Below are 25,531 nucleotides of genomic sequence, written 5' to 3' on the forward strand. Positions count from 1 at the left end.
TAGAGGGAGAGAAGGAAGCAGCTCCCTGCTGAGCAGAGAGCCCGATGCAGGGCTCTATCCCAGGACCCTGGGATCATGACCTGAGCCGAAGGCAGAGGCTTAACGCACTGAGCCACCCAAGCACCCCCTCATTTGTCTTTCTTAATGAACTTCATGCATGACCAAAGATTGTATGTTTTATGTATTCAAATTCATTCAATCCTTTTTTATTTTTTTAAGATTTTATTTATTTATTTAAGAGAGAGAGCCTGCACGCACACACACACAAATCTGGGTTGGAGGAGGGGAGGGTTGGAGGGGAAGGGGCAGAGGTAGAAGGAGAAGCAGACTCCTGCTGAGCAGGGAGCCCAAGGTGGAACTCAAACCCAGGACCCTGAGATCATGACCTGAGAGGAAGATAAATGCTTAAGCCACTGAGCCACTCAGGCGCCCTTCATTCATTCTTTTTTAAAATCTCTGTGCCTTCCAAGGGCACCTGAGTGGCTCAGTCCATTAACTGTCTGCTCAGATCCTAATCCTGGGGTCCTGGCATCAAGCCCTGTGTCAGGCTTCCTGATCAGTGGGGAATCTGCTTCTCCCTCTCCCTCTGCTTCTCCCCCCTGCTCATGCTCTATCTCGTTCTCTCTCTCACTCCCTCAAATAAATAAAATCTTTAAAAAAAAAATCTGTGCCTTCCATATTCCCAATTATTAGCAAGTTTCTCTCAACACCATTTGTTGAAGGCTCTATTTTTCCCTGTATAAAGCTGCCTCTATGTTTGGACTCTTATTCTTTAATCTAGCTCCCATGTCGGGACCTGCCTTATTGTTTAATAACCACAGTTATATATTTATCTTTTATATTTGGAACAGCTTTTCTACATCATTGGCCCTTCTTTCCCATGATAAAATAAAGAGAATAAAGAGAATATTTAAAGAGAATAAATAAAGAGAATATTTTTGAAGAAAAATTAAGAATAGCCCTGAGAGGTCAGAATATAACCAAAGGATTGTTAGGGAAATGGAAATGTCAAAAAGAAAACAGCTCAGGGATGCTGAGAAAATTAGGGCCTTTTTTCCTAGCAAGGAACATGATACTGAATGAGGTGAGAGCATTATGAGGCCCTGAGAGAAAAGAATGGGTAAAAGAAAAGGAAAGGAAAGGAGAAAGAGACAGAGGGGCAGAGGGAGAGGGGAAGAAAATTCTCTGACAAAAGACATCACCTCTGTGGGTTTTTAATTTTAAAAATGGGTAGAATTATACCTGGCCGATCTTTGGCAGGACAAAGTAAAATGACAGATGTGAGAGTTGCTTTAGCATTAACAATGGAAGTGTAGGTTATAGGGGCGCCTGGGTGGCTCAGTCAGTTGAGCAACTGACTCTTGGTTTCAGCTCAGGTCCTGATCTCACGGTCCTAAGATCAGGACCTGAGTCAGGCTCCGTGGGGAGTCTGCTTAAGCTTCTCTCTCCCCCTCTGCTCTTTATGCCCCCCAACTCCCTTTCAAGTAAGTAAATCTTTAAAAATATATATATATGAAAGTTAGAAGTTCAGAGTGCTGGTATGGACAGTTAGGCATTTTTTTTATATTACCCTTACTTATTTAACTTTTACAATTCAATAGGTTTTTGAATAGGTAAAACACTTACATGTTTTGTGAATCGAAATCATATAAAAAGTTACCCGCAGAGAATTACTGCTCCTATCTCTGCCTGCCCCTTCCAGCCCATTCCCTAATCTATCTCCATCTCCAAAGATTTATTAGTTTATCATATAGGCTTCAAGCGTTTATTTTGAAATACTAATATTTGTATATTTTCCTTATCTTCTCCCCATTTCTTGCATGGAAGGAACTAGACCAGATACCTTGTTTTTTATCATGTAATGTGTCCTAGAAAACTTTCCATGTCGGTACATAAACATCTTTCTCACTCTTTTATTTCCCCTTAAGCTAGTGTGGATGTAACGTAATTTAACATGTCCCCCATTCATGGACATGTGAATTGCTCATTTGATGTGACAAATGTACCCCTTAATATCCCTATACCTATGTCAGTTTTAAACATGTGTGTAGGTATATCTGTCAGATAAATCATTAAATTGAGAATGTTAAAGTAGGAATGCTTCTGCAGTATCGCACACATTGTAAGAATCCGCTCAGCAGGGGTTATGTCATTTTGCACTTCCATGTACAACACGTGACTTCCCACCACCCTACAGCTTGGCCAACACAACGTTCCATCAAAATTTTGAGTTTTGGGGCGCGTGGGTGGCTCGTCGGTGGCTCGTCGGTTAAGCACCTGCTTTAGGTTCAGGTCATGATCCCAGGACCTTGGGACAGAGCCCCACATCTGGCTCTGTGCTCAGTGGGGAGTCTGCTTCTCCCTCTCCTCTGCCACTACCCCCGTTTGTGCTCGCTCGCTCGCTCTCTCTCTCTCTCAAATAAATCAATAAAATCTTAAAAAAAAAAAAAAGACAAAACGCTCAGGAAACACAGACTAATTCAAAAAACTTTTAATAAATTGCAAATACAAGCAAGACAGAATAGCTGTGAGTACAGGGTAGGGGAGCACTGATCTGAGTCACGAAGCTCCTCGGAAGTGAAGCGACAGAGACCGGCTGCCCCTTAGGCCTCCGCAGGTTCATACAGCGGAGGACGCCTGGAGGATGCTCTCCTGGACTAGATAACCGTTTCTTCCTTCAGCAGTGTCTCCTTTTGTATGGAGCTCAGGTCTCCTCCCAAACTCTCCAGATTCTCCAGGTGGGGGACGCCCTGGGTCTCCTCGATACTCCTCCGGGAACTGGGCAACCAATGGCAGCTAAGGTAGGCTGTTTCTTGGAAGAGGCAGATGGCACCTGGGTAACAGCGGAAGTCTGGGTCAGGTTAGGGAGTGACATCAGGAATGCCCTCCTCGAGTGGGACCCCCTCTGGCCTGCATCCAACCTCCCTAGTTCTCCCCTCCAACAGAGCGTATTACAGAGACAGACGGAAAACAGAATGCATCACAAGGCAAGGCAGACGAACAGATGGGTAAACTCACAGAACCAGAGCCAGTGCTCAGGGTGTCTTAGCAACCGGCTAACTATTAATAGGTAAGAAAACAAGGTTTAGGAGAGGAAGGTCAGACACAAAACCCAGGCCTCTGGATGCCCCACTCAAGACTCCTAGCAAAGTAAAAGAAAGGAAAAACAGAACTGATGTCATAAATGGAGATAGCTTGAGTGAATAATAAATGCTGTGTTAAGGTTAAGGCTAAGGGAAGGACAACTTCTATGTTCTATGTGACAGCAGATTACATACTCTCCCACTGAAAAAAAACCCAAAACCTCGATAGAAGATATTTCCTCAGAAACCTATTTATAAATAGAGCATCAAACTGGCATCAGGGTAAGGCATTCTTAGGAAGAAAACTCTAGTGAAAACAGAAACCTAGAGAGTTCAAGCAAGCATACAATCAGCCTTCACCGTAGGGACATACACTCAACCCAGGTGACCCTGAGTTTCCATTCTTTTGGGCATTTGGGACACAAAGTGAGAGGAAAAGCCCAGGGCCTGCTCAAGATGACCAGTCTAACAAGGGTCTGCCATATGGAGCTAGAACTTCAAAGTTACCTGTATTGACTGAGAATTCATAAACAGAGGCTAGCTGTTCTGTGGGTCTGCAACCAAATTCACAATACCTGTTGTGATCCTTGGCTAGTTGTACATACGAGCATCAAACAAGAGCAAATGCAAATCCCTTTTTGAAAAAAAAAACACACTTTAAATACAGGCTTCAACGAGCTTCTACCAAAAAAAAAAAAAAACAACTTCAAGGAAAATGAATCTACAAACATACCAAGAAACAAGAGCCAGTAGAAATAGCAGCCAACGGACACAGACCTGCATATCATTCAGTTGTTAAACTTAAAAGACACAGAATCAGGGTGCCTGGGTGGCTCATTGGGTTAAGCCTCTGCCTTCAGCTCAGGTCATGATCTCGGGTCCTGGGATCAAGCCCTGCATCGGGCTCTGTGCTCAGCAGGGAGCCCACTTCCCTCTCTCTCTCTCTGCCTGCCTCTCTGAATACTTATGACCTCTGTCAAATAAATAAATCTTAAAAAAATAAGACACAGAATGCAAAGTATGCTTAACGTGAGTAATAAAAAATATATTTAGAGAATAGATTAAAAGTATAAATAAGGAAAAACAGCATAAAACTCACACGAATTAAGGGAAAATATAATTCCAGTTATAAAAACAGACTGACTTGAAATAAAAATGTAATGAATCAGTAAAGCAGCCCACCAGACACAGCTGGAAAGTGAATGGATGAAACTGAAGATCTTTAGGAGTTATTCAGAAGGCAGCCCAGAAAGAAAAAGAGATGGAAAGCATGAAAAGACAGAGAGAGGCAGACATAGGATAGAGCGACAAAGTCTAACAGATGTCTTCCTGGCGTTCCGCAAAGAAAAGAGAGAAGGAAAGCACACAGACATTTAAAAAAAAAAAGAGAGAGAGATTAAGATGGTTGAGAATCAAGACCTTACTCCTCAGACTCAGTTCACACTACAAGTCATGACACAATTAGCCACACCCTGTAAGGTACCAAAGAAAGTCTGAGAGAAAACAAAGATTGCTTCAAAAAAGAATGATATTTTTAGAGTCAACAACAATGGAAGCAGTCAAATAAGAAAAAATAATAAAATAATATCTTGAATGCTTGGGGATACTGTCAACTTCAAAATGTAAGTTCAGCAAAACTAATTTTAATAAACAAAAATGAAAGGAAGAGGGGCGCCTGGGTGGCTCAGTGGGTTAAAGCCTCTGCCTTCGGCTCAGGTCATGATCCCAGGGTTCTAGGATCGAGCCCCGGATCAGGCTCTCTGCTCAGCAGGAACCTGCTTCCCTCTCCCTCTGCCTGCCTCTCTGCCTACTCGTGATCTCTCTCTCTGTCAAATAAATAAATAAAATCTTTTAAAAAATAAAATAAAATAAAATGTGAGTTAACTTTATTAATAACTGGATTTCCGGAAAGGTATGCTTTTGTAGCAGACCGTGTCTTTGTGGACCTTTCCACATGGCTTCGATTCTGTTTCTTCGCCTGAGAGATGCCAGCCACGTCTGTGCATTGTGTGGTCAAGCGAGGTCCATTGTTAGGCTGTCATTAAGCCACTTATAAAGACGGTTTAGAGGAGTTTTACAGGGGAAAAAATCAAAAGAAAAGTTTCCATCTATGTGTAAGCTCTGCCCCTCTGAAGCTGGCATCTGAATTGTCAGGGATGGTTCTTATCACGTTAAGTTGGAAGCAATGAGAAAGGAAAACAGTGCGTCTTGGGGCGTCTGGGTGACTCAGTGGGTTAAAGCCTCTGCTTTCAGCTCAGGTCATGATCCCAGAGTCCTGGGATCGAGCCCTGAATCGGGCTCTCTGCTTAGCGGGGAGCCTGCTTCCCCCTCTCTTTCTGCCTGCCTCCCCACCTACTTGTGATCTCTGTCTGTCAAATAAACAAATAAATAAAAATCTTTAAAAAAAGCCAAAAATCAAAAAACCAGGTCATCTAAGTGAATGAGATTGAGAACTGCCTATAGGAAGTAGGCTCTATTGTACTTTTTCCCCAGCCTTTTAAAATTAATGTAATTTTCTCCATTTAAAAAATATACTTGGGTATCTTTATCATTTCCATTTTTTTAAAACAAATTCATTATTTTCAGCTATTGTTTTGATTTTTTTATTGTGGTAAGAATACTTAACATGAGATCTACCTACTTAATGAATCTGTAAGTGCACGGTACAGTATTGTTAACTATAGGTATTATGTTGTACAGCACATCTTTAGAATTTACTTATCTTGAATAACTGAGACATTATATTCATTGAACAACATCTCATTTTGCCCTGCTAGCCACGGCAACTACCATCCTACTCTGCCTCTATGACCTCGACTATTTCGGTCATCTTATATTGCATAATCATGCAGTATTTCTCCTGTGACTAGCTTAAACTAGAACAATTCTAAATCAAAATTAAAATAATATAATCAATAAGCTTGATCTAATGTTTATAAGTGAAAAGTTCCATTGAACATCAAACATCAAAATGGACCTCCAGGGGTGTCTGGGTGGCTCAGTGGGTTAAAAGCCTCTGCCTTTGGCTCAGGTCATGATCCTGGGGTCCTGGGATCGAGCCCCACATCAGGCTCTCCGCTCAGCGGGGAGGCTGCTTCCCTCTCTCTCTCTGCCTGCCTCTCTGCCTACTTGTGATCTCTGTCTGTCAAATAAATAAATAAAATCTTTAAATAAATAAAATAAAAATAAATTTTTAAAAAAGAAAACAAACTATAAAATATAAAAGTTCAAGAAAGCTAAATGCTGGACCTTTGGAAAGACTAAAAACGTGGTAAATCCAACACAAACCTGGCAATGAAAAAAGAAAAAATTAAGTATGAAAAATGAAGCACATAACTACAGATGCAGCACAAAATAAAGTTAAAAAAGAAAACATTTCAAGTAACTTTATGTCAATAAATTTCAAAATTTATACAAAATGTATAAACCTATTGAAATATATAAATTACCAAAACTAACTCAAGAAGAAATCAAATAGCCATTAGTCATTAGAAGAAACTGAACCATGAACTTAAAATTCTCTCACAGAGAAATACCATACTCCTTCTACAGACAAGCTTAATGTATTCAATTAAGTACTTAAGATGTTAAAAATGGGGGCGCCTGGGTGGCTCAGTGGGTTAAAGCCTCTGCCTTCGGCTCGGGTCATGATCTCGGGGTCTTGGGATCGAGCCCCGCATCGGGTTCTCTGCTCAGCAGGGAGCCTGCTTCCCTTCCTCTCTCTCTCCCTGCCTGCCTCTCTGCCTACTTGTGATCTCTCTCTGTCAACCAAATAAATAAAATTTTTAAAAGAAAAAAAATGTTAAAAATGAATGAAACTTAGAGTTCCTTGCATTAATATGGAGGTTATACTGCTGTATAAACACAGTATGATTATACAAAGTTTTAAAGCAAGTAATACTAAGTCCTATAATTGTTAAGGACAAACGTGTGTACAGTAATAATGATTATCAGAAACTTCAGAATAATCGGTTTCTGAGGGGAGACAAGAGGACAAGATCACAAAGAGCCACATGGTTGGGAGGGGTGAAGACTTCAAGGATACTTAATATCCTACCATATTTCATAAATGTTACAAGCCCATTTTTTTCACGTTTCTGAAATGAGGATGTGCCTTACAGACTACAGCACCTTATAATTAATGATTCTTGGCATCCTTTTTTTCTTTCTCAGTGACATATAAATAAGAATGTAACTTACAAACCATGAACTCCATGAAAATATGGCTAATTCTTAAAACTATATGGTGGAAATGGGCATATAGTTTATTTTTAACCCACTGAGCTACCCAGGCACCCCAGCATACAGTTTATTTTTAATTATCTACTTCACATATGATAAATATTTTTACATATTCATTCATTACATATACATATTCAATGTATAATTAAATCAAGTTAAAATAGATTATGTCATGGGTCAGGTTAGTATAGCAGGAAGATTAGGGAAAAGGAAAAAATCAGATAGGATGGAGGGCATAGATGGTGATGGTCTATAAAGATAAAACAGGGGGCGCCTGGGTGGCTCAGTGGGTTAAAGCCTCTGCCTTCGGCTCAGGTCATGATCCCAGGGTCCTGGGATCGAGTCCCACATCAGGCTCTCTGCTCGGCAGGGAGCCTGCTTCCTCCCCTCTCTCTCTGCCTGCCTCTCTGCCTGCTTGTGGTCTCTCTCTGTCAAATAAATAAATTCTTTTTTAAAAAATAAACATAAATTTAAAAAGATAAGACAGTAAGGTGATGGTGAGGTGAGGAAGATCACAGATTCCAGGACAGAGATAGAGACAGGCACAGAAACCTGTAGGAGTCAAGACAGAATAAGGTAGAATATGAAATCTGGAGGTTGGTTCTAAAGTCAAGGAAGACAAGGGTGAGAGAGAGGGCTGAGGCTCCGGAGCAGTGCTGTTCTGTAGAACTTTCTGCACTGATGGAAATTTCCACATCTGCCCCATTCAATCAATATGGCAGTTACTAGCACATTATGATGTTACCAAACACCTGAAGTGTGGTTACCATGAGTGAGGAACTGAACTTCTACAAATTTCATTTTAATTAATTAAATAGCCACAAGTAGTTAGGGACTAGAGTTTTGGACAGCACCGCTCCAGAGCGTCCTCGGCTCCGGAATCCGGACCGAGGGCAGGGAGAGGGGCACCAGCCCCAGGACACTCACCAGCCACTATGAACAGAACGATGGCAAAGCCAAGGACGTAGTAAGGCCACTGCACGGAGAACTGGGGGGGGCTGGGCTTCATCCTCAGATTCTGGATCTCCAGGGCATGCAGCAACAAGGCCAGGAAGGCACAGACCCCTGCAGGGTCACAGGGAGGCACTCTTGCTCTCCTCCCGTGGTTCCCACCTTTGCTCTTAATCCGACAGAGGCACGTGGTCCACACGGGGGGAGGGGGGGCTCCTGTGCGGAGGCTGTTTTCTCCAGCCCACACCTGTGCCCCATCAGAGCCGGTAACCTCTACCCCACACGCCTGTCTTTGCCTCCATCCCAACTCATTTCAGAGCCCATATGCATCAGCTCCCAGGGGCCCCATAACCAGAAATCCCTTTCCCAGGTCCCCTCTATGCCCGTGCTGTTGGCTGACTCCAGTTGGGGCCCCTGGGTGCGATGCTTTGGGTGCAACTCAACCTGATTCTCCCACTGTGAGCATTCCACCTTCTCCCTGTGATGGGAGTCTCCTGGGGCAGGGCCTTGGCCAGCCTTTTAAAGTCAAGGTTCCAGGGGTGCCTGGGTGGTGCAGTGGGTTAAGCCGCTGCCTTCAGCTCAGGTCATGATCTCAGCGTTCTGGGATCGAGTCCCACATCGGGCTCTCTGCTCAGCAGGGAGCCTGCTTCCTTCTCTCTCTGCCTGCCTCTCTGCCTACTTGTAATCTCTCTCTCTGTCAAATAAATAAATAAAATCTTAAAAAAAAAAAAAAGTCAAGGTTCCAAAGGGCAGAGATGGTGTCTTCCGTCCACTCATCCAAGAAACACTTGTATTTCACTCATATTCTATATTTCACTTCCACATTGTCATTCTGCACCAGATTCTATGACAGTGGCCAGGATAGAGATGATGGCCAAAAAAGAACCCCAGACTGATGACCCCAAGCCAACGCAGTAAGGGCTGTGCTAGCTGTAGTGCAGGGGCCCAAGCGGCCCCCGGGGAGAGCGACCGCCCTCCTGGGGAGCAGGCAGCCTCAGAGAAGGCAGCAGGTAAGAGGGGCCCTAAAAATTCCCTCTCTCCTGACATCACGGACACCAACCATCTCCCTGCTTTGGGGTCCCCCCACCCTGACCCCTTCCCAAGGCCGAGGCGTGCCTGAGGACAAGGCCGGCCTGCCTCTTTCACACCTGTGAGGAAGCTGATGAAGGCTGACACCAGATTGTGCCTCCAGGTCCTGGGAAACAGTTGAGACGCAAAGGACACCAGGACGAAGGTGGTGAGGAAAGACAGGACAACCGCAGACAGCAGGAAAACGCGGCCGAGAATGATGTACACTGCAGGGGAGGGAAGCTGGGCTGCAGCTGGAAACCCTGACCCGTGACCGGGGACAGAGCCCCGCAGAGCCTGCAGAGAAGGCCCCCGGAGCTCGCCACCCTCAGTCCCACAGTGCGGCCTGGGACCACGGCTCCAACCCCACCACTTGGCCTCCGAGAAGGCTCTGGTTCCAACATTTTGTTCCCCATGACATGGAAGTGTATGGGGGGGGGGGAAAACTAGATGGACAAACAGTCTTTTCAATAAACAATAAAAATTATAAAAGTTGTGTGTGGAGGGCGCCTGGGTGGCTCAGAGGGTTAAGCCTCTGCCTTCAGCTCAGGTCATGATCTTAGGGTCCTGGGATCAAGCCCCACATCGGGCTCTCTGCTCAGCAGGGAGCCTGCTTCCCCACCCCGCCTCTGCCTGCAGCTCTGCCTACTTGTGATCTCTCTCTCTCTGTCAAATAAATAAAATAAAATCTTTAAAAAAAAAAAAAAAGTGGTGTGTGTCAATGTGCAGAATTGTATCAGTATTGGTCACACTGAAATAAGCCCTTGGTAGAAAATCAGAACTTATGCGGTTAAGATGTTCTGAACTCTGGGAGGGGGTGAGGGGGTAATGCTTATTTATTTATCCCAGTTAACAGAAGTAATGAAATAGATCTAATGGCAGAGCCAGGGTCTCGATGATCCCCTACTATTGGCATGACTCAGACACACATTAACACACGTCTGTACGCCCTCCTAAGCATGGAGAGATGGACAGCTAGGGGTAGGACAAAAAGACAAAGGTATTGCTAAAGACCCAAATGTTCTAGAATCTACTCTGGGGTTAAACCAATGGTTCTCAATCGGGTGCAGTTTTATAGCCCCCGCCGGGGATATCTGGCCATGCTAAGAGGTCATTTTAGTTGTCGCAACTGAGGGCATCAATCGGGTCGGAGGGGGTAAAGGTGCCATTAACTGTCCTGCGTGGAACAGGAGCGCCCCCACAACAGAGTATCCAGCCGAAGTGTCAGCAGCGCCGAGGCTGAGGAGCCCCAGGTCGAAGAGCACACACAGCATGGCCCGTCTTCCCCAAAGAGGTTTCTCCTCTTCAGGAGGGAGTCCCTAAGGACCCTTCCCCAAAGAGGCTCACCCCTTTTCCAACACAGACATCCTCCTGACCTCCCTAAGTCCCTTGTAAAACGCAGCCTCAAGTGCATCCATGGCCCACTGGGCTCCTATCTGCCTGCTCTCTCTTGAGAATGTGGTACTCGGGCCTGAGCACCTTATCTGCCGGGTTGCCACCTGCAGTCGGACAGGTGTTCAGCACAGGCGACAAGTGGGGGCTGAAATCCAGCCTGGGTTCTCCTAACAAGGCTGTTCCCCAGCTGGGAGCTGGGCCCACCAAAAAGGGTCCCTTGTCGGAGAGCTAACAGCAGCCCTGGGAGGTGTCGGAGCCTCACATAGTAGGGCAAGACCCCTGCCCCTCCATCCTAGGTAAAGCCACTCCGACCCCAGAAATCAACTTCCTTGCAGACACATTTGCTCCTGACCCCGGTGGTCGACTTGATACTATTAACTTTTTGCTAGCCACGTACTTTCCTCTAACCTAGAGAGCAGAGACTCAGAAAATGTCCTTACGCACTTACTAAATTCTGTCCTCTCTGACTCCATCTGGTCCTCTGTCACCCAAGTCCCCCTGCTGGCCCCATCTCCCCCTGTCCTGTCCCTGCCTCCATCCTTCCTTACCTGATAAGGGTCGAGGCTTCCAGCACTTGATATGGAAGCAGTTCTCAAACAGGCCACTGAAAAACACCTCGTGGGACTCCTCGTTTACCAGCCGCACCCAGAAGGGAAAGATGGAGACCAGCAGTATGAGCAGGTAGCCCAGGGAGGTCAAGGCTGGGGCTATGGCCCACGTGAATCCCTTCAGATCCTTGTTCTCTAAAGTCATCATCACCTGTTCAAGGGAAAAGTGAGGGCTTCTCATGTGGAACAGGGGAAGGAGATGACTCCTGCAGAAATATTAGCACATACGTGAGGCTCGGGAAATGTTGATTTCGTGGCCTGGATCAACTTGAAAACCTTACAGACCGCTTCAGCAGACCTAAAATATGCACGAAACGTTTTCTGCCACTGAGTCACTAGGGGATCTTGGGCAAGTAGGGTCCCTTCTCTGAGCCCCAATTTCCACCTCAATAAATGATGTTGGACTAGGCCAGTCCCAAAGCCCCACCAACCCTAAAGTTCTCACCGCTCGATTCTGTTAACAATCACCCCACCTGCAAAGACCCCCTGCACTGTGCTCCACAGGCAGCTAACAGCCAATAGCTTTGGGGATTTCAGGATGACAATGGGGGTGGTCATTAGGCCGGGGTCTGAAGTGCAGAGAATGAGTGGGCTGCTCTCCCTGGTCTACACCCTGTGCAATCCCCCCAGGCACTGGGGCCTCTCCATGGTCCGAGGCAGACCCCCCCCCCCGCCCTGCAGCCGGGGTAGGGAGTGTTTCTGAGGCTGTGGGACCCGCAGAGTGGGGGGTGCGCTCATGCACACACACACCCCAAAATCTGCTATTTATAAACGCGTGAACACAGCTACTCCTGAGTGCTGTCAGACTCGTTTGGAAATAGCCTCCTGCGCTTTCCCCTCCTTCCTGTCACTAGGTTCTCTTCTTCCCACCTGAATAATCTGTCCAAAGCTCCCCTTAGATCTTCCCTCCACCCCCCCAGGCCACACCGCTCAGTCACCTCACTGCTGGGCCTCAGTTTCCTTGCTCTAAAATGATGGAGTCAGGCAGTCCCGAGAGCAGTCCTAGCTCTACAGCCCTCTGGTCGGAGCCATCCTGACCCCCGTGCTCCACGTGGGACCAAGTCCTCTAGACGCTGTCAGCAGATGGTCTGCACCCCGGCCTGTTCCCCCGCAACCTCAACTTGCCTGAAACAGGCTTTCGTGTTTTCCCTGCTTTGGTCATGCTCCATCACCACAGGACCCCTCCATCTCATCGGCCGTCTGCCCAGGAAGTCCCCAAGCCCCTACTCTTCCTGCCCCACGCACACAGGTCTCCCTCCCAAGCAGCCCCAGGGTGGGGCGGGGGGGCCCTCTGCCTCTCCCATAAAGCTCTGCTTGGCCCCATCCACGGCACCCAGCCCTCCCAGCCACCAGCCACCACCTGTCAATCCGTCCACACTTACCGGACGCCCCATGCCCAGCTTAGGCCAGAGGCAGCGATTCAGGGATGAAAAAAGGAACTTGCAGGCTCTTGGTAACTAGAGGGGAGAAAGATACAAAAAACAGGTCACTGGGTACAAAGCTTTCCTCCCCCCTACCTGGGTGACTTCAGGGCCAGATGTACCCCAGCATGCCACCTCTTATCTGACCCCCCCTCCAAACGGGCAGCTCTCCAGTGAGGAGGACCTTGCCAGCCTTCTGGAACAGCCCTTAGCACAGGGATTAGACCACTGCACCCCACCGACATGCAACTTGGGGGATGCACTGATCTCGGCCAGACTCAAAGGACCCTAGACATGTTAATACAACAGGGAATCTGTAGACCCCTTTGTACTGTTCAAACGAAGAAAGGAGAGAAAGACCCACCACCGTCGGTCAGCACAAGGGCAAGGACCAGAGGCCCACACGGCTGCCCCTCCCTCCCACTTCAGGCCTCAGGCCCAGAGTTCAGCTTGGTGACTTTCAAATCGGGAACCAGTGAATTCTTCCTACTAGATAAGCCCATTTGCATGAGTGAGAAAGAGAGATTGAATGGGGGTGGGTGGGTTACAGAATTGCTAAAACTTTTGATTTTGCCAAAAGCATGCAAAACAGGAACACTTGGGTGGCTCAGTGGGTTCAGCCTCCACCATGGGCTGAGGTCGTGATCCCAGGGTCCTAGGATCCAGTCCTGCCTGGGGCTCCTTGCTCAACAGGAAGCCTGCTTCTCCCTCTCCCTCTGCTGCTCCCCCTGCTTGTGGTCGCTTTCTCTCTCTCTCAAATAAATAAAATCTTTAATTTAAAAAAAAAAAAAAGGCATTCCAAACAAAACAAAAACAACTGTCAGTGACGCAACTATCACACTGTTTCAATTATTATTTTAAAAGGACCGAGGAAAGTAAAAGAGTTGCAGCTCGGTGGAGCCTGAACCAGCCCGGAGCCGCGGGCCTGGGGGAGCTTCCTCAATCGGGGTTCCCTCTGGGAGAGTCCCTGAGCCACCCTGCAGCAGCCTGGATGCAGCCCTGTTCCCTCCCGAGGCCCCGCGCAAGCCCCGGGGTCAGCAGGGAGCTGTACTGGGAATGAAAGGGATGGACGAAAGAAAGTACATCTGGTCGGAACAGTGGGGGTACCTGTCAGGGCCACAGGAGCCTCAGCCCTTTCCCACCAGTGATTTGGGGCAACCTGGGCAGCAAACTGACCCCGGTTTGTTCAGAGGATCCTTCCTGCCAACAAGCTTCCTTGGCCCTTCTCTGGCCCCAAAGCCACGGGGACATTTTCCAGACCCCAAAATGGACCCAGATCTGACCATCCGCCCGCACCCCACAGTGGGTCCCAACAGCCCGTAGGGTTCTGTGTGGCCTGGAGGTGGAGGGTTGGGGTCCCTTCTCACAACCCCTTATCCGCGGGAACACCCTGCCCCTCGCTCCCCCGCGGCCTCCCTTCCCGCCTTGCGAACCGTCAGGGTCTCCCGGTCTCCGGGGCAGGGCTTCCCTCCTGGAGGGCCCCTCACCCGCGCCTTGGTCCCCCGGCCCGGAGTTTCGAGCTTCCGTTGGGCCCGGAGGCCCGGAGCGAGAGGATGCGCGGTCTGCGGACGGAGCCCACGGAGCCCGCGGGGCGCTGCGGAGGGGGGCAGGGACCCTCCGGGCCTGCGACCGCAGCCGCCCGCCCCTCACCTGGCTCTCGGCTCGGCAGTCCCTGGCCTCCGCAGCTGTTCGCGGTGGGTGCGCTGATGGAGGTGGAAGCGATCCGGAGCCGGGCAGATCTGAATTCGAATTCCAGCTCTGCCATTCCCAGGAGGGTGACCTTGGGTAAGTTATTTCTCCTTCCTGGGTGTCAGTTTTCTTATTCCTGAAACAGGAATGGTAATATAACTCCTCCTGCCGGGTGGCTGAAGGGGCCTAATGGCAAGTGCCTGGAGGAAGGCCCCAACTCCTCAGGACCCTTGATTTTTTTTTTTCCCCTGATTCAAAATAAAAGAGCTATAAAACACATTCTTGGGGCAACTGGAGAAAGTCTGAATATGGACTGCACTTCAGACAGTATTAGGGAATTAAATTCTTTTTCTTAGGTATGTTACTAGGGTCACAATGATATAGAACCACCTTCCTCTTAGGAGAAGCATGACATTGTACTTAGGGGTGAAGGTTATATCCACGTTCCCTTTCAAGTAATTCAGAAAAAAGTATATGGATAGAAAGCAGGTACCAGAAAACAGTAATAATTATTAATCTGAGTAATTATACTTTTTTCCAGCTTTTTGGCATACTGAAATCTCTCAGATAAAATTATTGTTTAAGAACATATACACAGCAAGGTGCCTGGGTGGCTCAGTGGGTTAAAGCCTCTGCCTTCAGCTCAGGTTATGATCCCAGGGTCCTGGGATCAAGCCCCGCATCAGGCTCTCTAGCTCTCTACTCAGCAGGGAGTCTGCTTCCGCTCTCTCGCTGCCTACCTCTCTGCCTACTTGTGATCTCTTGTCAAATAAATAAATAAAATCTTTAAAAAAAAAAAAAAAGGACATAAACACAGCTGGATGCTAAACTCGGGTTTATCATTCAGCTACGCAGTATCTCAGTGCTTTCTCCAATGACAGATAAGATGTTCACTGCATACAGTCCTTACCCTCATGGAGCTTGCAATCTAGCACAGAGACAAGTAACTGAATAATTCTTTCTTTTTTTTTCAGATGTTATCAGTGCACAAAGGAACATAGCTATAGGGATTGTAGAGGCAAATACGGTTAAAGGGAAGACCTGCAAGGGGGCAGGATTTCGACGGAATCTTATCCCCGATAGGGGACTGCATGGTGCAAAGGTTTTCACTGGCTCTACAGCAAGAACTGCTATACCGGGCACACACGTGTGCACCTGCACACACAGAAAAGCTTCACTTTTGCATTGCACTCAAGGAATGCAAATATTGTCTATCCTTCTCCGGTCCTGCCTAATGTTTTCTTTTACCCTCAGTGCTGGTTGCAACTTACTATGATAAATTAATTTATGACCCATTAGTTGCTTTGACTTACATTTGAAAAATACTGTGTTCAGGGGCCCAACAAATTTTTAAATGACTGGAAGGAGTACCCCCAAGAGGACTGAGGAAATCAATGGGCAGTGCTGGGACGTGAAGGGTCTTGTAGAATTTCATCCTAAGGGCCACGACAGGTGAGATGAAAGCAGTCATGTTTGGATGGCGGTACCCAAATTCCTCTTCCTCCTCCCACCTTCCCTTTGCCCAGACTCCTACCTCTTTAACCAGAGCACAGGAAATGCCTCTCACCCAGGGGTCCCAAGGCTATATACACAGCAAGGCTAGGGGCTACCAGGCCAGCCACCACTAGGACTGGAAATTCTAGAATGTGTGCATAGGTTTAGGTTATAGCATCCTCTAGAAATATTTTAGTATTTTCCCAGCTCCAGGGTAGAGGATGGACAACGGAAGAGTAATTGCCTGCTGGAAAATGGGGTGACCCCCCTGAACTGGGGCTCTGACTTCCCCTAGGCTCTGTGCTTCCTTCGGCCAGAGTTTCAAAGGGAAAACCCAAGCACCCAAACTGTAGTTTTACCAGGTACAGAACTGGGAAGTGAGCAGGCATCTGCTCCCTCCCCACCAGACCGAGTGAGCTTACTGCCCTCAGGGAACCCCCCCTCAAAAGCTGGCTCCAAATCCAAGGCCAGAGCCCCCTCCCACAGCTCCTTCCTCCTGGGACACCCTGTCTCCACTTTCACATGGGGCCCCTGATGCACTCCACAGTCCCAGCCCCGTCCTCTTACTAGGCTTTAGTGACTGAGGCACAGATCCTTTGTGGTCTTTTTGTGTCCTTCTCTCAGCACCTGTAAAGCATTAATATCCCCTGTCATGGGTTCTCAACCTTAGGTGCACATTAGAATTACCTGGGAACTTGCAAAATGCCAATATCCAGGCCAAACAGCCCACCATAAAATCTCTGAGACTGGGACCGAGGCAATAGTCTTCTGAAAGCTACCCAGGTGATTCCAGTATGCAGCCTAAGTTAAGAATTCCTGCTCTAGGGACGCCTGGGTGGCTCAGTTGGTTAAGCAGCTGCCTTCGGCTCGGGTCGTGATCCCAGCGTCCTGGGATCGAGTCCCACATCGGGCTCCTTGCTCAGCAAGGAGCCGCCTTCTCCCTCTGCCTCTGCCTGCCACTCTGTCTGCCTGTGCTAGCTCGCTCTCTCGCTCTCTCTCTCTCTCTCTGACAAATAAATAAATAATCTTTAAAAAAAAAAAAAAAAGAATTCCTGCTCTATTCTACTGGGTCCTGTTGCAGCTGGGAGGTATGAGGGACCAGGAAGGTGGGGTTACTATGGCGTCAGGTGACCAGTCATCCCCGTTCGTCCAGGACTGAACATTTCCTGGTGTGGAATGTACAGTACTAAGACAGAGAAAGGCCTGACCAACAACTGGGCTGAGTGGTTGCCCTTGTGTTTACCTGAGATCTAAGAGCTTGGTCAGTTGCCACTTGTAATGGTTGTGCCCAAAGAAGCAGAGCCCCCACTTTAGTGTTTTGTTTTTTCTTTTTTTTTTTTTTAACATTTTATTTAAGTAATCTCTATACCCAACATGGGGCTTGAACTTACAACTCCAAGATCAAGTCACATGCTCTACTGACTGAGCGAGCCAGGCATCTCCCCCGACCACACACACACACCAACCTCAGTGCTTTTGATGCTGCTAGACAAACTCTTTTCTCCCCTTTCCTGGTCTCCACAAACACCTCTGCCCTTTGAAGCCTGGCATTTGACCCCACGCACTTGCCTTGTCCTGGGGTGCCCCTCTCTGTTATTCTCCGCCAATCAGAATCCTGCCCAGCCTTCAACCCCAACTCATCAAGCCCTGCCTTATCCCTGACACATCTCAAGACCCCACAGAAGAGCCCTTTCTGTGGTGAAGGGCATGGGGATGGATTCAAGGAGGGTCATGTGTCGAGTGCGTAAGTGGGCACTTGAGCTCAGACCCGAGCTCACAGAGGGCAAGTCCATTCTCAGGACATCCAGATGCAAGGCGGCTCTTAGAGCAAGGTGACCCTCAGTGAGTGCTGATAACCACCTATCGATTACAGAGGGAGAAAAGTAGAGGACTGCAGACAGGAGATCTGAAATAAAGAAGACTGTGGTGTCTGGTAAACAGATTCATTCCAGAGCCATTCACTCAGTACCCGCTGTGTGCACAGCACCAGACCAGACTTGGGAGCTATGAGACTGGCAATTTTCCATTTTAAGAGTCCACATTGTAAGTATAATTTTCATTGATAGCTTAGATAATCATTAATCCAAACTAACTGGAGGAAACATAATCTGATTTTTTGTAACCAGAAATGAGCATTTACTTGGAGTGCCTGGATGGCTCAGTCGGTTAAGCATCCAACTCTTGATCTCAGCTCAGGTCTTGATCTCAGGGATGTGAGTTTGACGGCCCTCACCCCACCCCACCCCAACCCCCGCTGGGCCCAGCATGGAGCCTACTTTAAAAAAAAAAAGAGGGGCGCCTGGGTGGCTCAGTGGGTTAAGCTGCTGCCTTCGGCTCAGGTCATGATCTCAGGGTCCTGGGATCGAGTCCCGTATCCGGCTCTCTGCTCAGCGGGGAGCCTGCTTCTCTCTCTCTCTCTCTCTCTCTCTGCCTGCCTCTCCATCTACTTGTGATTTCTCTCTGTCAAATAAATAAATAAAATCTTTAAAAAAAAAAAAAAGAAAAAAGAAAAAAAAAATTTTTTTAAAGCACTTACAACAAAGTAGATAGTTCTTTCAGATACCTAACTTAACAATATACTACCCAGTAGAGGTGTTTTTGGAATTTTTTTTTTTTTTGGTGAAGATTTTATTTATTTATTTGACAGACAGAGATCACAAGTAGGCAGAGAGGCAAGGCAGAGAGAGAGGAGGAAGCAGGCTCCCCGTGGAGCAGAGAGCCCGATGTGGGGCTCGATCCCAGGACTCTAGGATCATGACCTGAGCCAAAGGCAGAGGCTTTAACCCACTGAGCCACCCAGGCACCCCTGGAATTTCCTTTAATTATTAAAATATTTGGGCTAGAGGAGCCTAGGTGGCTCAGTCGTTAAGCACCTGCCTTCGGCTCAGATCACGATCCCAGCGTCCTGGGATTCAACCCCATATCAGGCTCCCTGCTCAGCGGGAAGCTTGTTTATCCCTCCCCAGCTCCCTGTGCTTGTGTTCCCTCTCTATCTCTCATAAATTTAAAAAATCTTTAAATAAATAAAATTAATTAATTAATTAATTAAATTTTCATGATAAATGGGTGCTCAAAGTTTTTTTTAATTTTATGGTTCCCAACTGGCTCAGCTCTTTGATCTTGGGAGTCATGAGTCTGAGCCCCACGTTGAGTGTAGAGATTTCTTAAAAATAAAAAATATTTTTAAGAATTTTATCCATTATGTATCACACTATTCAACTGCTTGGCTATTCAACCTTTTCCTGGACAATTACACAGTAGTGAAGCTCTGTCTCAGGTTATGATTTAAATTTTATTATGAAGGAGTTTGAACCGTGACTTTTTCTCAAAGGAAATCATAAAAATTATTTTTTCAAAAACAGCCAGAAATTAACCATTCCTCTCTATCTAAACTGAAAATCAGTGTGTACTTGTTCAAGAACAGTAAGCACGTGTATGACTAGGATTCGATCAGAGAAGTAAAACCACGAGGACACACAAACACACACATACACACACAGCCCAGCAAAGGCAGAGCAGGTTCCAGGCGAAGGTAGGCCAGTTGCAGGCCCAGCTGCTGTGGCTCCCTGGGGAGCTGAGTCAGCAGATTAGCAACAACGTGGGTGAACCACAAAAATAATAACTGCTGCTTTTCTTCTGCCCTCCTGGTCTCCTAAGAATCTCCCTCTAGCCCACAAGAACCAAGAAAAATACAGAAAAGGGAATTCTGGCAAATGCAGTTCAGCCCAAGTTGACACATAACAAAGCCCATAACGTGTCATCAAGAGATTGTTGGTCTAGAAAATTTGCCTGTTTATTAAGTGCATTCATGTCCTATAAAGCAAAAAGAGAGTCTGCAGAACACCGAGGAGTGACATGCTGGTACAAGATCCAAGAGCCACTTCCATTGATAGTTACAACAAATGGAATAGATGAGATAGGAGAGTTACTGGGTTCAAAGGTCACCCAGCTGCTTTCTTGACCTACAAGTCCAAATCTAGAATTTCCTGATTCTTTCTTCCCTGGGATGGACCTAACTCATTCCATTTTCAGAAGATTATGAAGATTTGGACACCAAACCACAGAATCTCCCTCTGATGCAGATCCTTGACACCAAATCATAGTGTTAACTGAAGGTTCTGCTTAGCCACCACCTTGGTCATGCTGCATTACATTCCTTCCACAGCCCTCTCTGACACACACTTCCCCAAAGTGAATCTGCTGATGCTGAGTAAGGCAGAAACTCCATCTAAAGCTTTTTGTGCATTGAACACACCCATGAGATTTGTCTACCATCTGTATTTTCAGGTTTTAATAAGAGCTGAGCCAGCACAGAAGGCCGTCCACCCTCATGAAACCCAAAGGCTTTCTCCCAGGTTGCAAGCTCTGACATTTAATCAGAGCTGAACTCTGACCAAGGGCTCTACCCACTTCATTTCATTCAGTTTCTCTCTTGTGTGGATTCCCAGATGACTGGAAAGGTATGAACTGTACTTGAAGGTTTTCCCACATTCTTTGTATTCAGAAGATTTTGCTCCACCGTAAGATTTGTGGTGCTAAATAAGATAAGAGCTCCAACTGAAGGACTTCCCACATTCACAACATGCATAAGGTCTCTTTCCAGGGTGAATCCTGTGGTGTTTAATAAGAAGTGAACTCCTACTGAAAGATTTCCCACACTCGCTGCAATCATAAGGAGTCTCCACTGGGTGGACTCTCTGGTGTTCAATGAGGTGTGAGTTACGACTGTAAGTTTTCCCACAGTCATTGCACTCATATGGTCTCTCTTTGGCGTGAACTCGCTGGTGTTCTATTAGACTTGAGCTCTGGCTGAAGGCCTTCCCACACACGCTACACACATAGGGTTTCTCCCTCATGTGGATTCTCTGGTGTTGAACAAGACTTGAGCTCCGACCAAAGGTTTTCCCACAATCATCACACATATAAGGCAGCTCTCCCGTATGAATTGTCTGAAGCTGGATAACGTGTGAGCTGCACTGGAAGGTTTTCCCACAGTGACTATATTTATAGGGTTTCTCTTCAGTATGTGTTCTTTTTTGCTGAATAAAGTTCGAAATATGGCCAAAAGCTTTTCCATATTCATGACACTCATAAGGTTTCTCTTATGTGTGGATCCTTTCATGCTGAATAAGGTTATGAGTTCCACCTGAATAATTTTCTACAAATATTACACATTTGGGATTTCTCTTCAATTAAGAATTTGTGGCTTGTTCAATAGAGTTTGTGAGGTTATGAAAGTTTTGTCCATATTCACAGAGCCCCTTGTGTTTGTTTTGTTCATATTCATCTCCTTTGTGTAGTTGTAGTCCTACTTTGAGAGTTTTCTGCTTTTATAATTAACTGATCCTCAGTCCAGTTCTCACCATCTGACAGAAAATATTTAAAAAGTAAAATATAACAAGAAAAACTCCTGGTAGGGAACAGGATGATCAGAGTATTCCAGAAGCATTTGGTTTAAAAAAAAAATGTATGAAAAATGGCCTTGCAATATAGGGAAAAGATGGATACAAGTTGAGCAGATTTGGAGAAAGTGGTGGGGAGACTAAAATTTGGGTTTATAAAGTAGATAACCAGACAGACATACTGGGATTAGCAGAAAGGGAAGCAGAGTTTGAGGGAAGTGGAGTCATCTCAGAACTTTAGAAGGGAGAGGCTGGGAGCTACATGTGGGGTGGGGCAGGGTCTGAACAGATAAATTAAAGAGGAGAACCTCACCCCAGAGGTTCTGCCCACATAGCACCCTGGCCACATGATCATCCCTGAGGTACAGGGAAGACTCCCTTCACGTATCAGAGACCAACACCTTTCTCACTAGAGTATCTCTCTCTACACTCAGATGTTCACATGCTCATTCATGAACACGAACTCAGACCTCATATGCATCTTTTAGAAATACAGCAAATGGGTAAGATTTGATAAAGGAAGAGGTGGGAGGAGGAAAAGTTATTTAAAATATGAACCACAGGGTACAAAGAAATATTCCCAAGTTGATTTCAACTCTAAGAGAATATACAAAAAAAAATCCTGTACCCCTGCATGCAAGGGAGACAGGAGAGAAAAACATCTCCTATTTAACACATTTCTCCCCTTAACTGAAATACCGCTTACTAAAGCTGGAGAGGTTGCTTTGCAATGATATTAGAGAAAGGAGGCCCTGTGCTAAGAGGGATCTTTATGAAAGAAGGGGGTGCTGTGAAACAGCCAATGTCGCATTTCCTTTAGCAGTGAAAGCGTAGCACATAAACAGCCCTGATTTTACTCGTCAATGGTCATTTTAAGAATTTAATAATCGGGACACCTGGGTGGCTCAGTTGGTTGGGCAGCTGCCTTCGGCTCAGGTCGTGATCCCAGCGTCCTGGGATCGGGTCCCACATCGGGCTCCTTGCTCGGCGGGGAGCCTGCTTCTCCCTCTGCCTCTTCCTGCCATTCTGTCTGCCTGTGCTCGCTCTCTCTCCCTTTCTTTCTCTGACAAATAAATAAAATCTTAAAAAAAAAAAAAAAAGAATAATCATCTGTGCTGTCTTATCACAGAACCATATTCACACTTGTTTTCCACCCCCAAATATACCCTCATCCTCTGCATGTTGTTTAGATATTGTGTTTTTAACAATTTTTCCTTCTGATAAGAATTTTTAAGATCCCCTCTCTCAGTAACTTTCAAACACACAATACAGCATTATCAAGTATAATTGCCAGGTTGTACATTACATGCCAGGACTTGTTTATCTTATAACTGGAAGTTTCTACCTTTTAACCCCATTCATCCAATTCCCCCCCCTCCCACCCCCCACGTCTGGCAACCACGAGCCTGTTTTCTGTGTCTGAGTTGGGGTTTTTTGTTTTTTGTTTTGTTTTGTTTTTTTGATTCCACGTATAATTGAGATCACACAGTATTTGTCTCTGTTTGATTTATTCCACCTAGTGTAATGCCCTCGAGGTTCATCCATGTTGTCGAAAATGGCAGGATTTCCTTCTTTTTGTAGCTGTACAATATTCCACTGTGTATACTCATATATTTTTGTAGACACAGCACATCTACTTTATCCACTCATCCACTGATGGGACACTTAGGCTGCTTCCATGTCTTGGCTACTGGACCTAATGCTGCAGTGAACGTAGGGGTGCAGGTAGCTTTCCGAGACAGTGCTTTCATTGCCTTCAGATGAATACTCAGAAGTGGAACTGACAGATCATATGTGGTTCTGTTGGTAGGTCACCAATTTACATCCTCACCAACATGTGTTAACTTCTTGTCTTTTATGCAATAACCATTCTAGCAGTGTGAGTGATTACTGACTCAATGTTTTTACATCCGCTTGTACATGTGTTTAACTATTTCTCTTATATGTCGCACAAATTGCAAACAGAGAACACCAGCTAGCTCTAAAAAGTTCAGTAACTTAAAAAGAAAGATAAAGGCATCAATCGAGTCTAAATAGTAGCTAGGCAGACCAATTCTTTTTAGCAAGATACCATAATGAACTGGTACTATGAATTCAAGTCACTCGCTGTGCATGGTCCCGACAGAACTTTCTGTGGTTATACAGCTGTTCCACATCTGCACTGTCCAATACAGTAGCCAATGGCCACGTGTGGCTACTGACCACTTGAAATGTGGCCAGTGCAACTGAGCAGCTGAACTTTTAATGGTATTTAATTTTAAATTAAATCTTTACAAAAAATGGAAAGATCAATAGCCTAGGAATGCCTCCATTTGGACTTGGATTTGGAATACTTCACGAAGCAGGAGATGTGCCTTCTGTGGTTGGCTTGGGCAAATATTAAAATGAGGGTTTCTTCTACATCTCCTTGGCCTGGCCCGTCTTTCCAGCCTCATTCCCCCTCTCCTCTCCTACATAAAGCGCCCTCTCCTTTCTGTGGGACCATGCTATGTGTTCTCTCCCAACATGTGAAGGCTTAGTATCCTAGAGGATGGGCCTTTTATGTGGCCCACTGCCAGAGAACTGACAGCCGGCCCGACGTCTTCAAGAATGTAGACAGCTACAGCTACAGCTCTCAGACCCTATTCAATATCGCTCTTTCCATTAAGCTGAAGGTGATCCTTCTCTTACAACTCTTGAATCCTTCTCTTTACCAGCCCTGTGACACTTGACCCATTCACATTTATCTTACTGAGCACCAACAACATGCCAGCAGGGGGCAAACAGGCAAAAACTCTGCCCTCTAAGGTCTTTCATTCTAGTAAGGGAGCTAGATAGGGAACCTTGTAAATTACATACTACTAGCTGATACAAGTGGTACCGAGACAAAAGCAAGAATAGAGAGCCAGAGGGAGGGAGCGGGCAGAAGGGTTGTAATTCTGCACCCCACGGTCAAAGGAGGACTAAGAAAATGACACAGAAGCAAAGACTTGAAGGAGATAAGGGTTTCTGGGAAAGAGCGTTACACATGGAAGAAACAGCAAGTGCAAAGGACTGGGGTCTTCAAAGAGTCAAGTATGACTAGAACGCAATGAGCATGGGGAAGAGCAGTAAGAAATAAGGTCAGAGACACAGAAAGGAATCACAGAACACTGGACCCGATAGGCTATTGTTTTTTTTTTTTTTTAATATTTTATTTATTTATTTGACAGAGAGAAATCACAAGTACACTGAGAGGAAGGCAGAGAGAGAGAGAAGGAAGCAGGCTCCCTGCTGAGCAGAGAGCCCGATGCGGGACTCGATCCCAGGACCCTGAGATCATGACCTGAGTCGAAGGCAGCGGCTTAACCTACTGAGCCACCCAATAGCCGATAGGCTATTGTAAGAGGAGAGACAGGGTGAGACAGGAAGCCTGGGGAGGCTTGGGACCAAAGGACGACAAGACCTGACATTTTAACAGGATCACGCTGCCGGCCATGTTGGGAAGAGACGGTAGGGAGGCAAGGGCAGAGGCAGGACAACCAGCCAGGAAGTCACCGCCACAATCCAGATGAGGGATGATGGCACCCTGGACCAAGATGGTGGCAGAGAAGGTGGTAAGAAGTGCTGGGATTCTGCAAAAAAAATGGTGACGAAGGTATGGACAGGATTACGGACTGACAGGGATGAATACAGAAAAACCAAGTTTTTTCTCTGGGTTGAGTAGCTGAAGGGATTGTGCCCCCTTCTCCTGAAATGGGGGATATTTATGACAGGCGACAGCACCTCCAATAATCTAAAAAGATATTTCTGCGTGGCTCTCATACCCTAAGTCTCTTGAGATCGTATGTCTCAAATGTGCTCCTCCCTCTGGTGTATGAGTATTTGTTATATTGTTCTTTGCAACTCTCCTCTAGCTTTAGCGTTTTCAAAATAAAAAGGGAACAGGTGAGGGACGCCTGGGTGGCTCAGCTGGTTGAGCAGCTGCCTTCGGCTCAGGTCATGATCCCAGCATCCTGGGATCGAGTCCCGCATCGGGCTCCTTGCTTGGCAGGGAGCCTGCTTCTCCCTCTGCCTCTGCCTGCCATTCTGTCCGCCTGTACTCGCTCTCTCTCCCTCTCTCTCTGACAAATAAATAAATAAAATCTTAAAAAAAAAAAAAGGGAACGGGTGACAACGAGCAGTAACGCCCTTTTCTGCCCCACACCCACTCGGTAAAT

At 46.4% G+C, this 25,531-nt stretch overlaps 1 protein-coding gene across 3 annotated transcripts in view; it reads right to left on the minus strand.

The window, feature by feature from the left end:
• Positions 1–2,476: 2,476 nt before the first annotated feature.
• Positions 2,477–25,531, minus strand: part of TMEM225B (transmembrane protein 225B) — a 30,860-nt gene continuing 7,805 nt past the window's right edge. Inside the window, exons 4-10 of one of the 3 annotated variants that reach the window (XM_045075086.1) lie at positions 14,419–14,593; positions 12,730–12,804; positions 11,288–11,498; positions 9,425–9,571; positions 8,253–8,390; positions 3,659–3,717; positions 2,477–2,833 (exon numbers count right to left, since the gene is read on the minus strand). In XM_045075086.1, coding sequence (XP_044931021.1) covers positions 2,705–2,833; positions 3,659–3,717; positions 8,253–8,390; positions 9,425–9,571; positions 11,288–11,498; positions 12,730–12,804; positions 14,419–14,593 — 934 coding nt within the window. In that variant the 3' untranslated portion in view covers positions 2,477–2,704. The remainder of the gene's footprint in view (positions 2,834–3,658; positions 3,718–8,252; positions 8,391–9,424; positions 9,572–11,287; positions 11,499–12,729; positions 12,805–14,418; positions 14,594–25,531) is intronic. The other 2 variants (XM_045075088.1, XM_045075087.1) reach the window with 2 other exon arrangements.

This window comes from Mustela putorius, unplaced genomic scaffold (genome assembly GCF_011764305.1).
Source record: "Mustela putorius furo isolate JIRA1106 unplaced genomic scaffold, ASM1176430v1.1 tig00000139_pilon_pilon_pilon, whole genome shotgun sequence".
Lineage (NCBI taxonomy): Eukaryota > Metazoa > Chordata > Mammalia > Carnivora > Mustelidae > Mustela > Mustela putorius.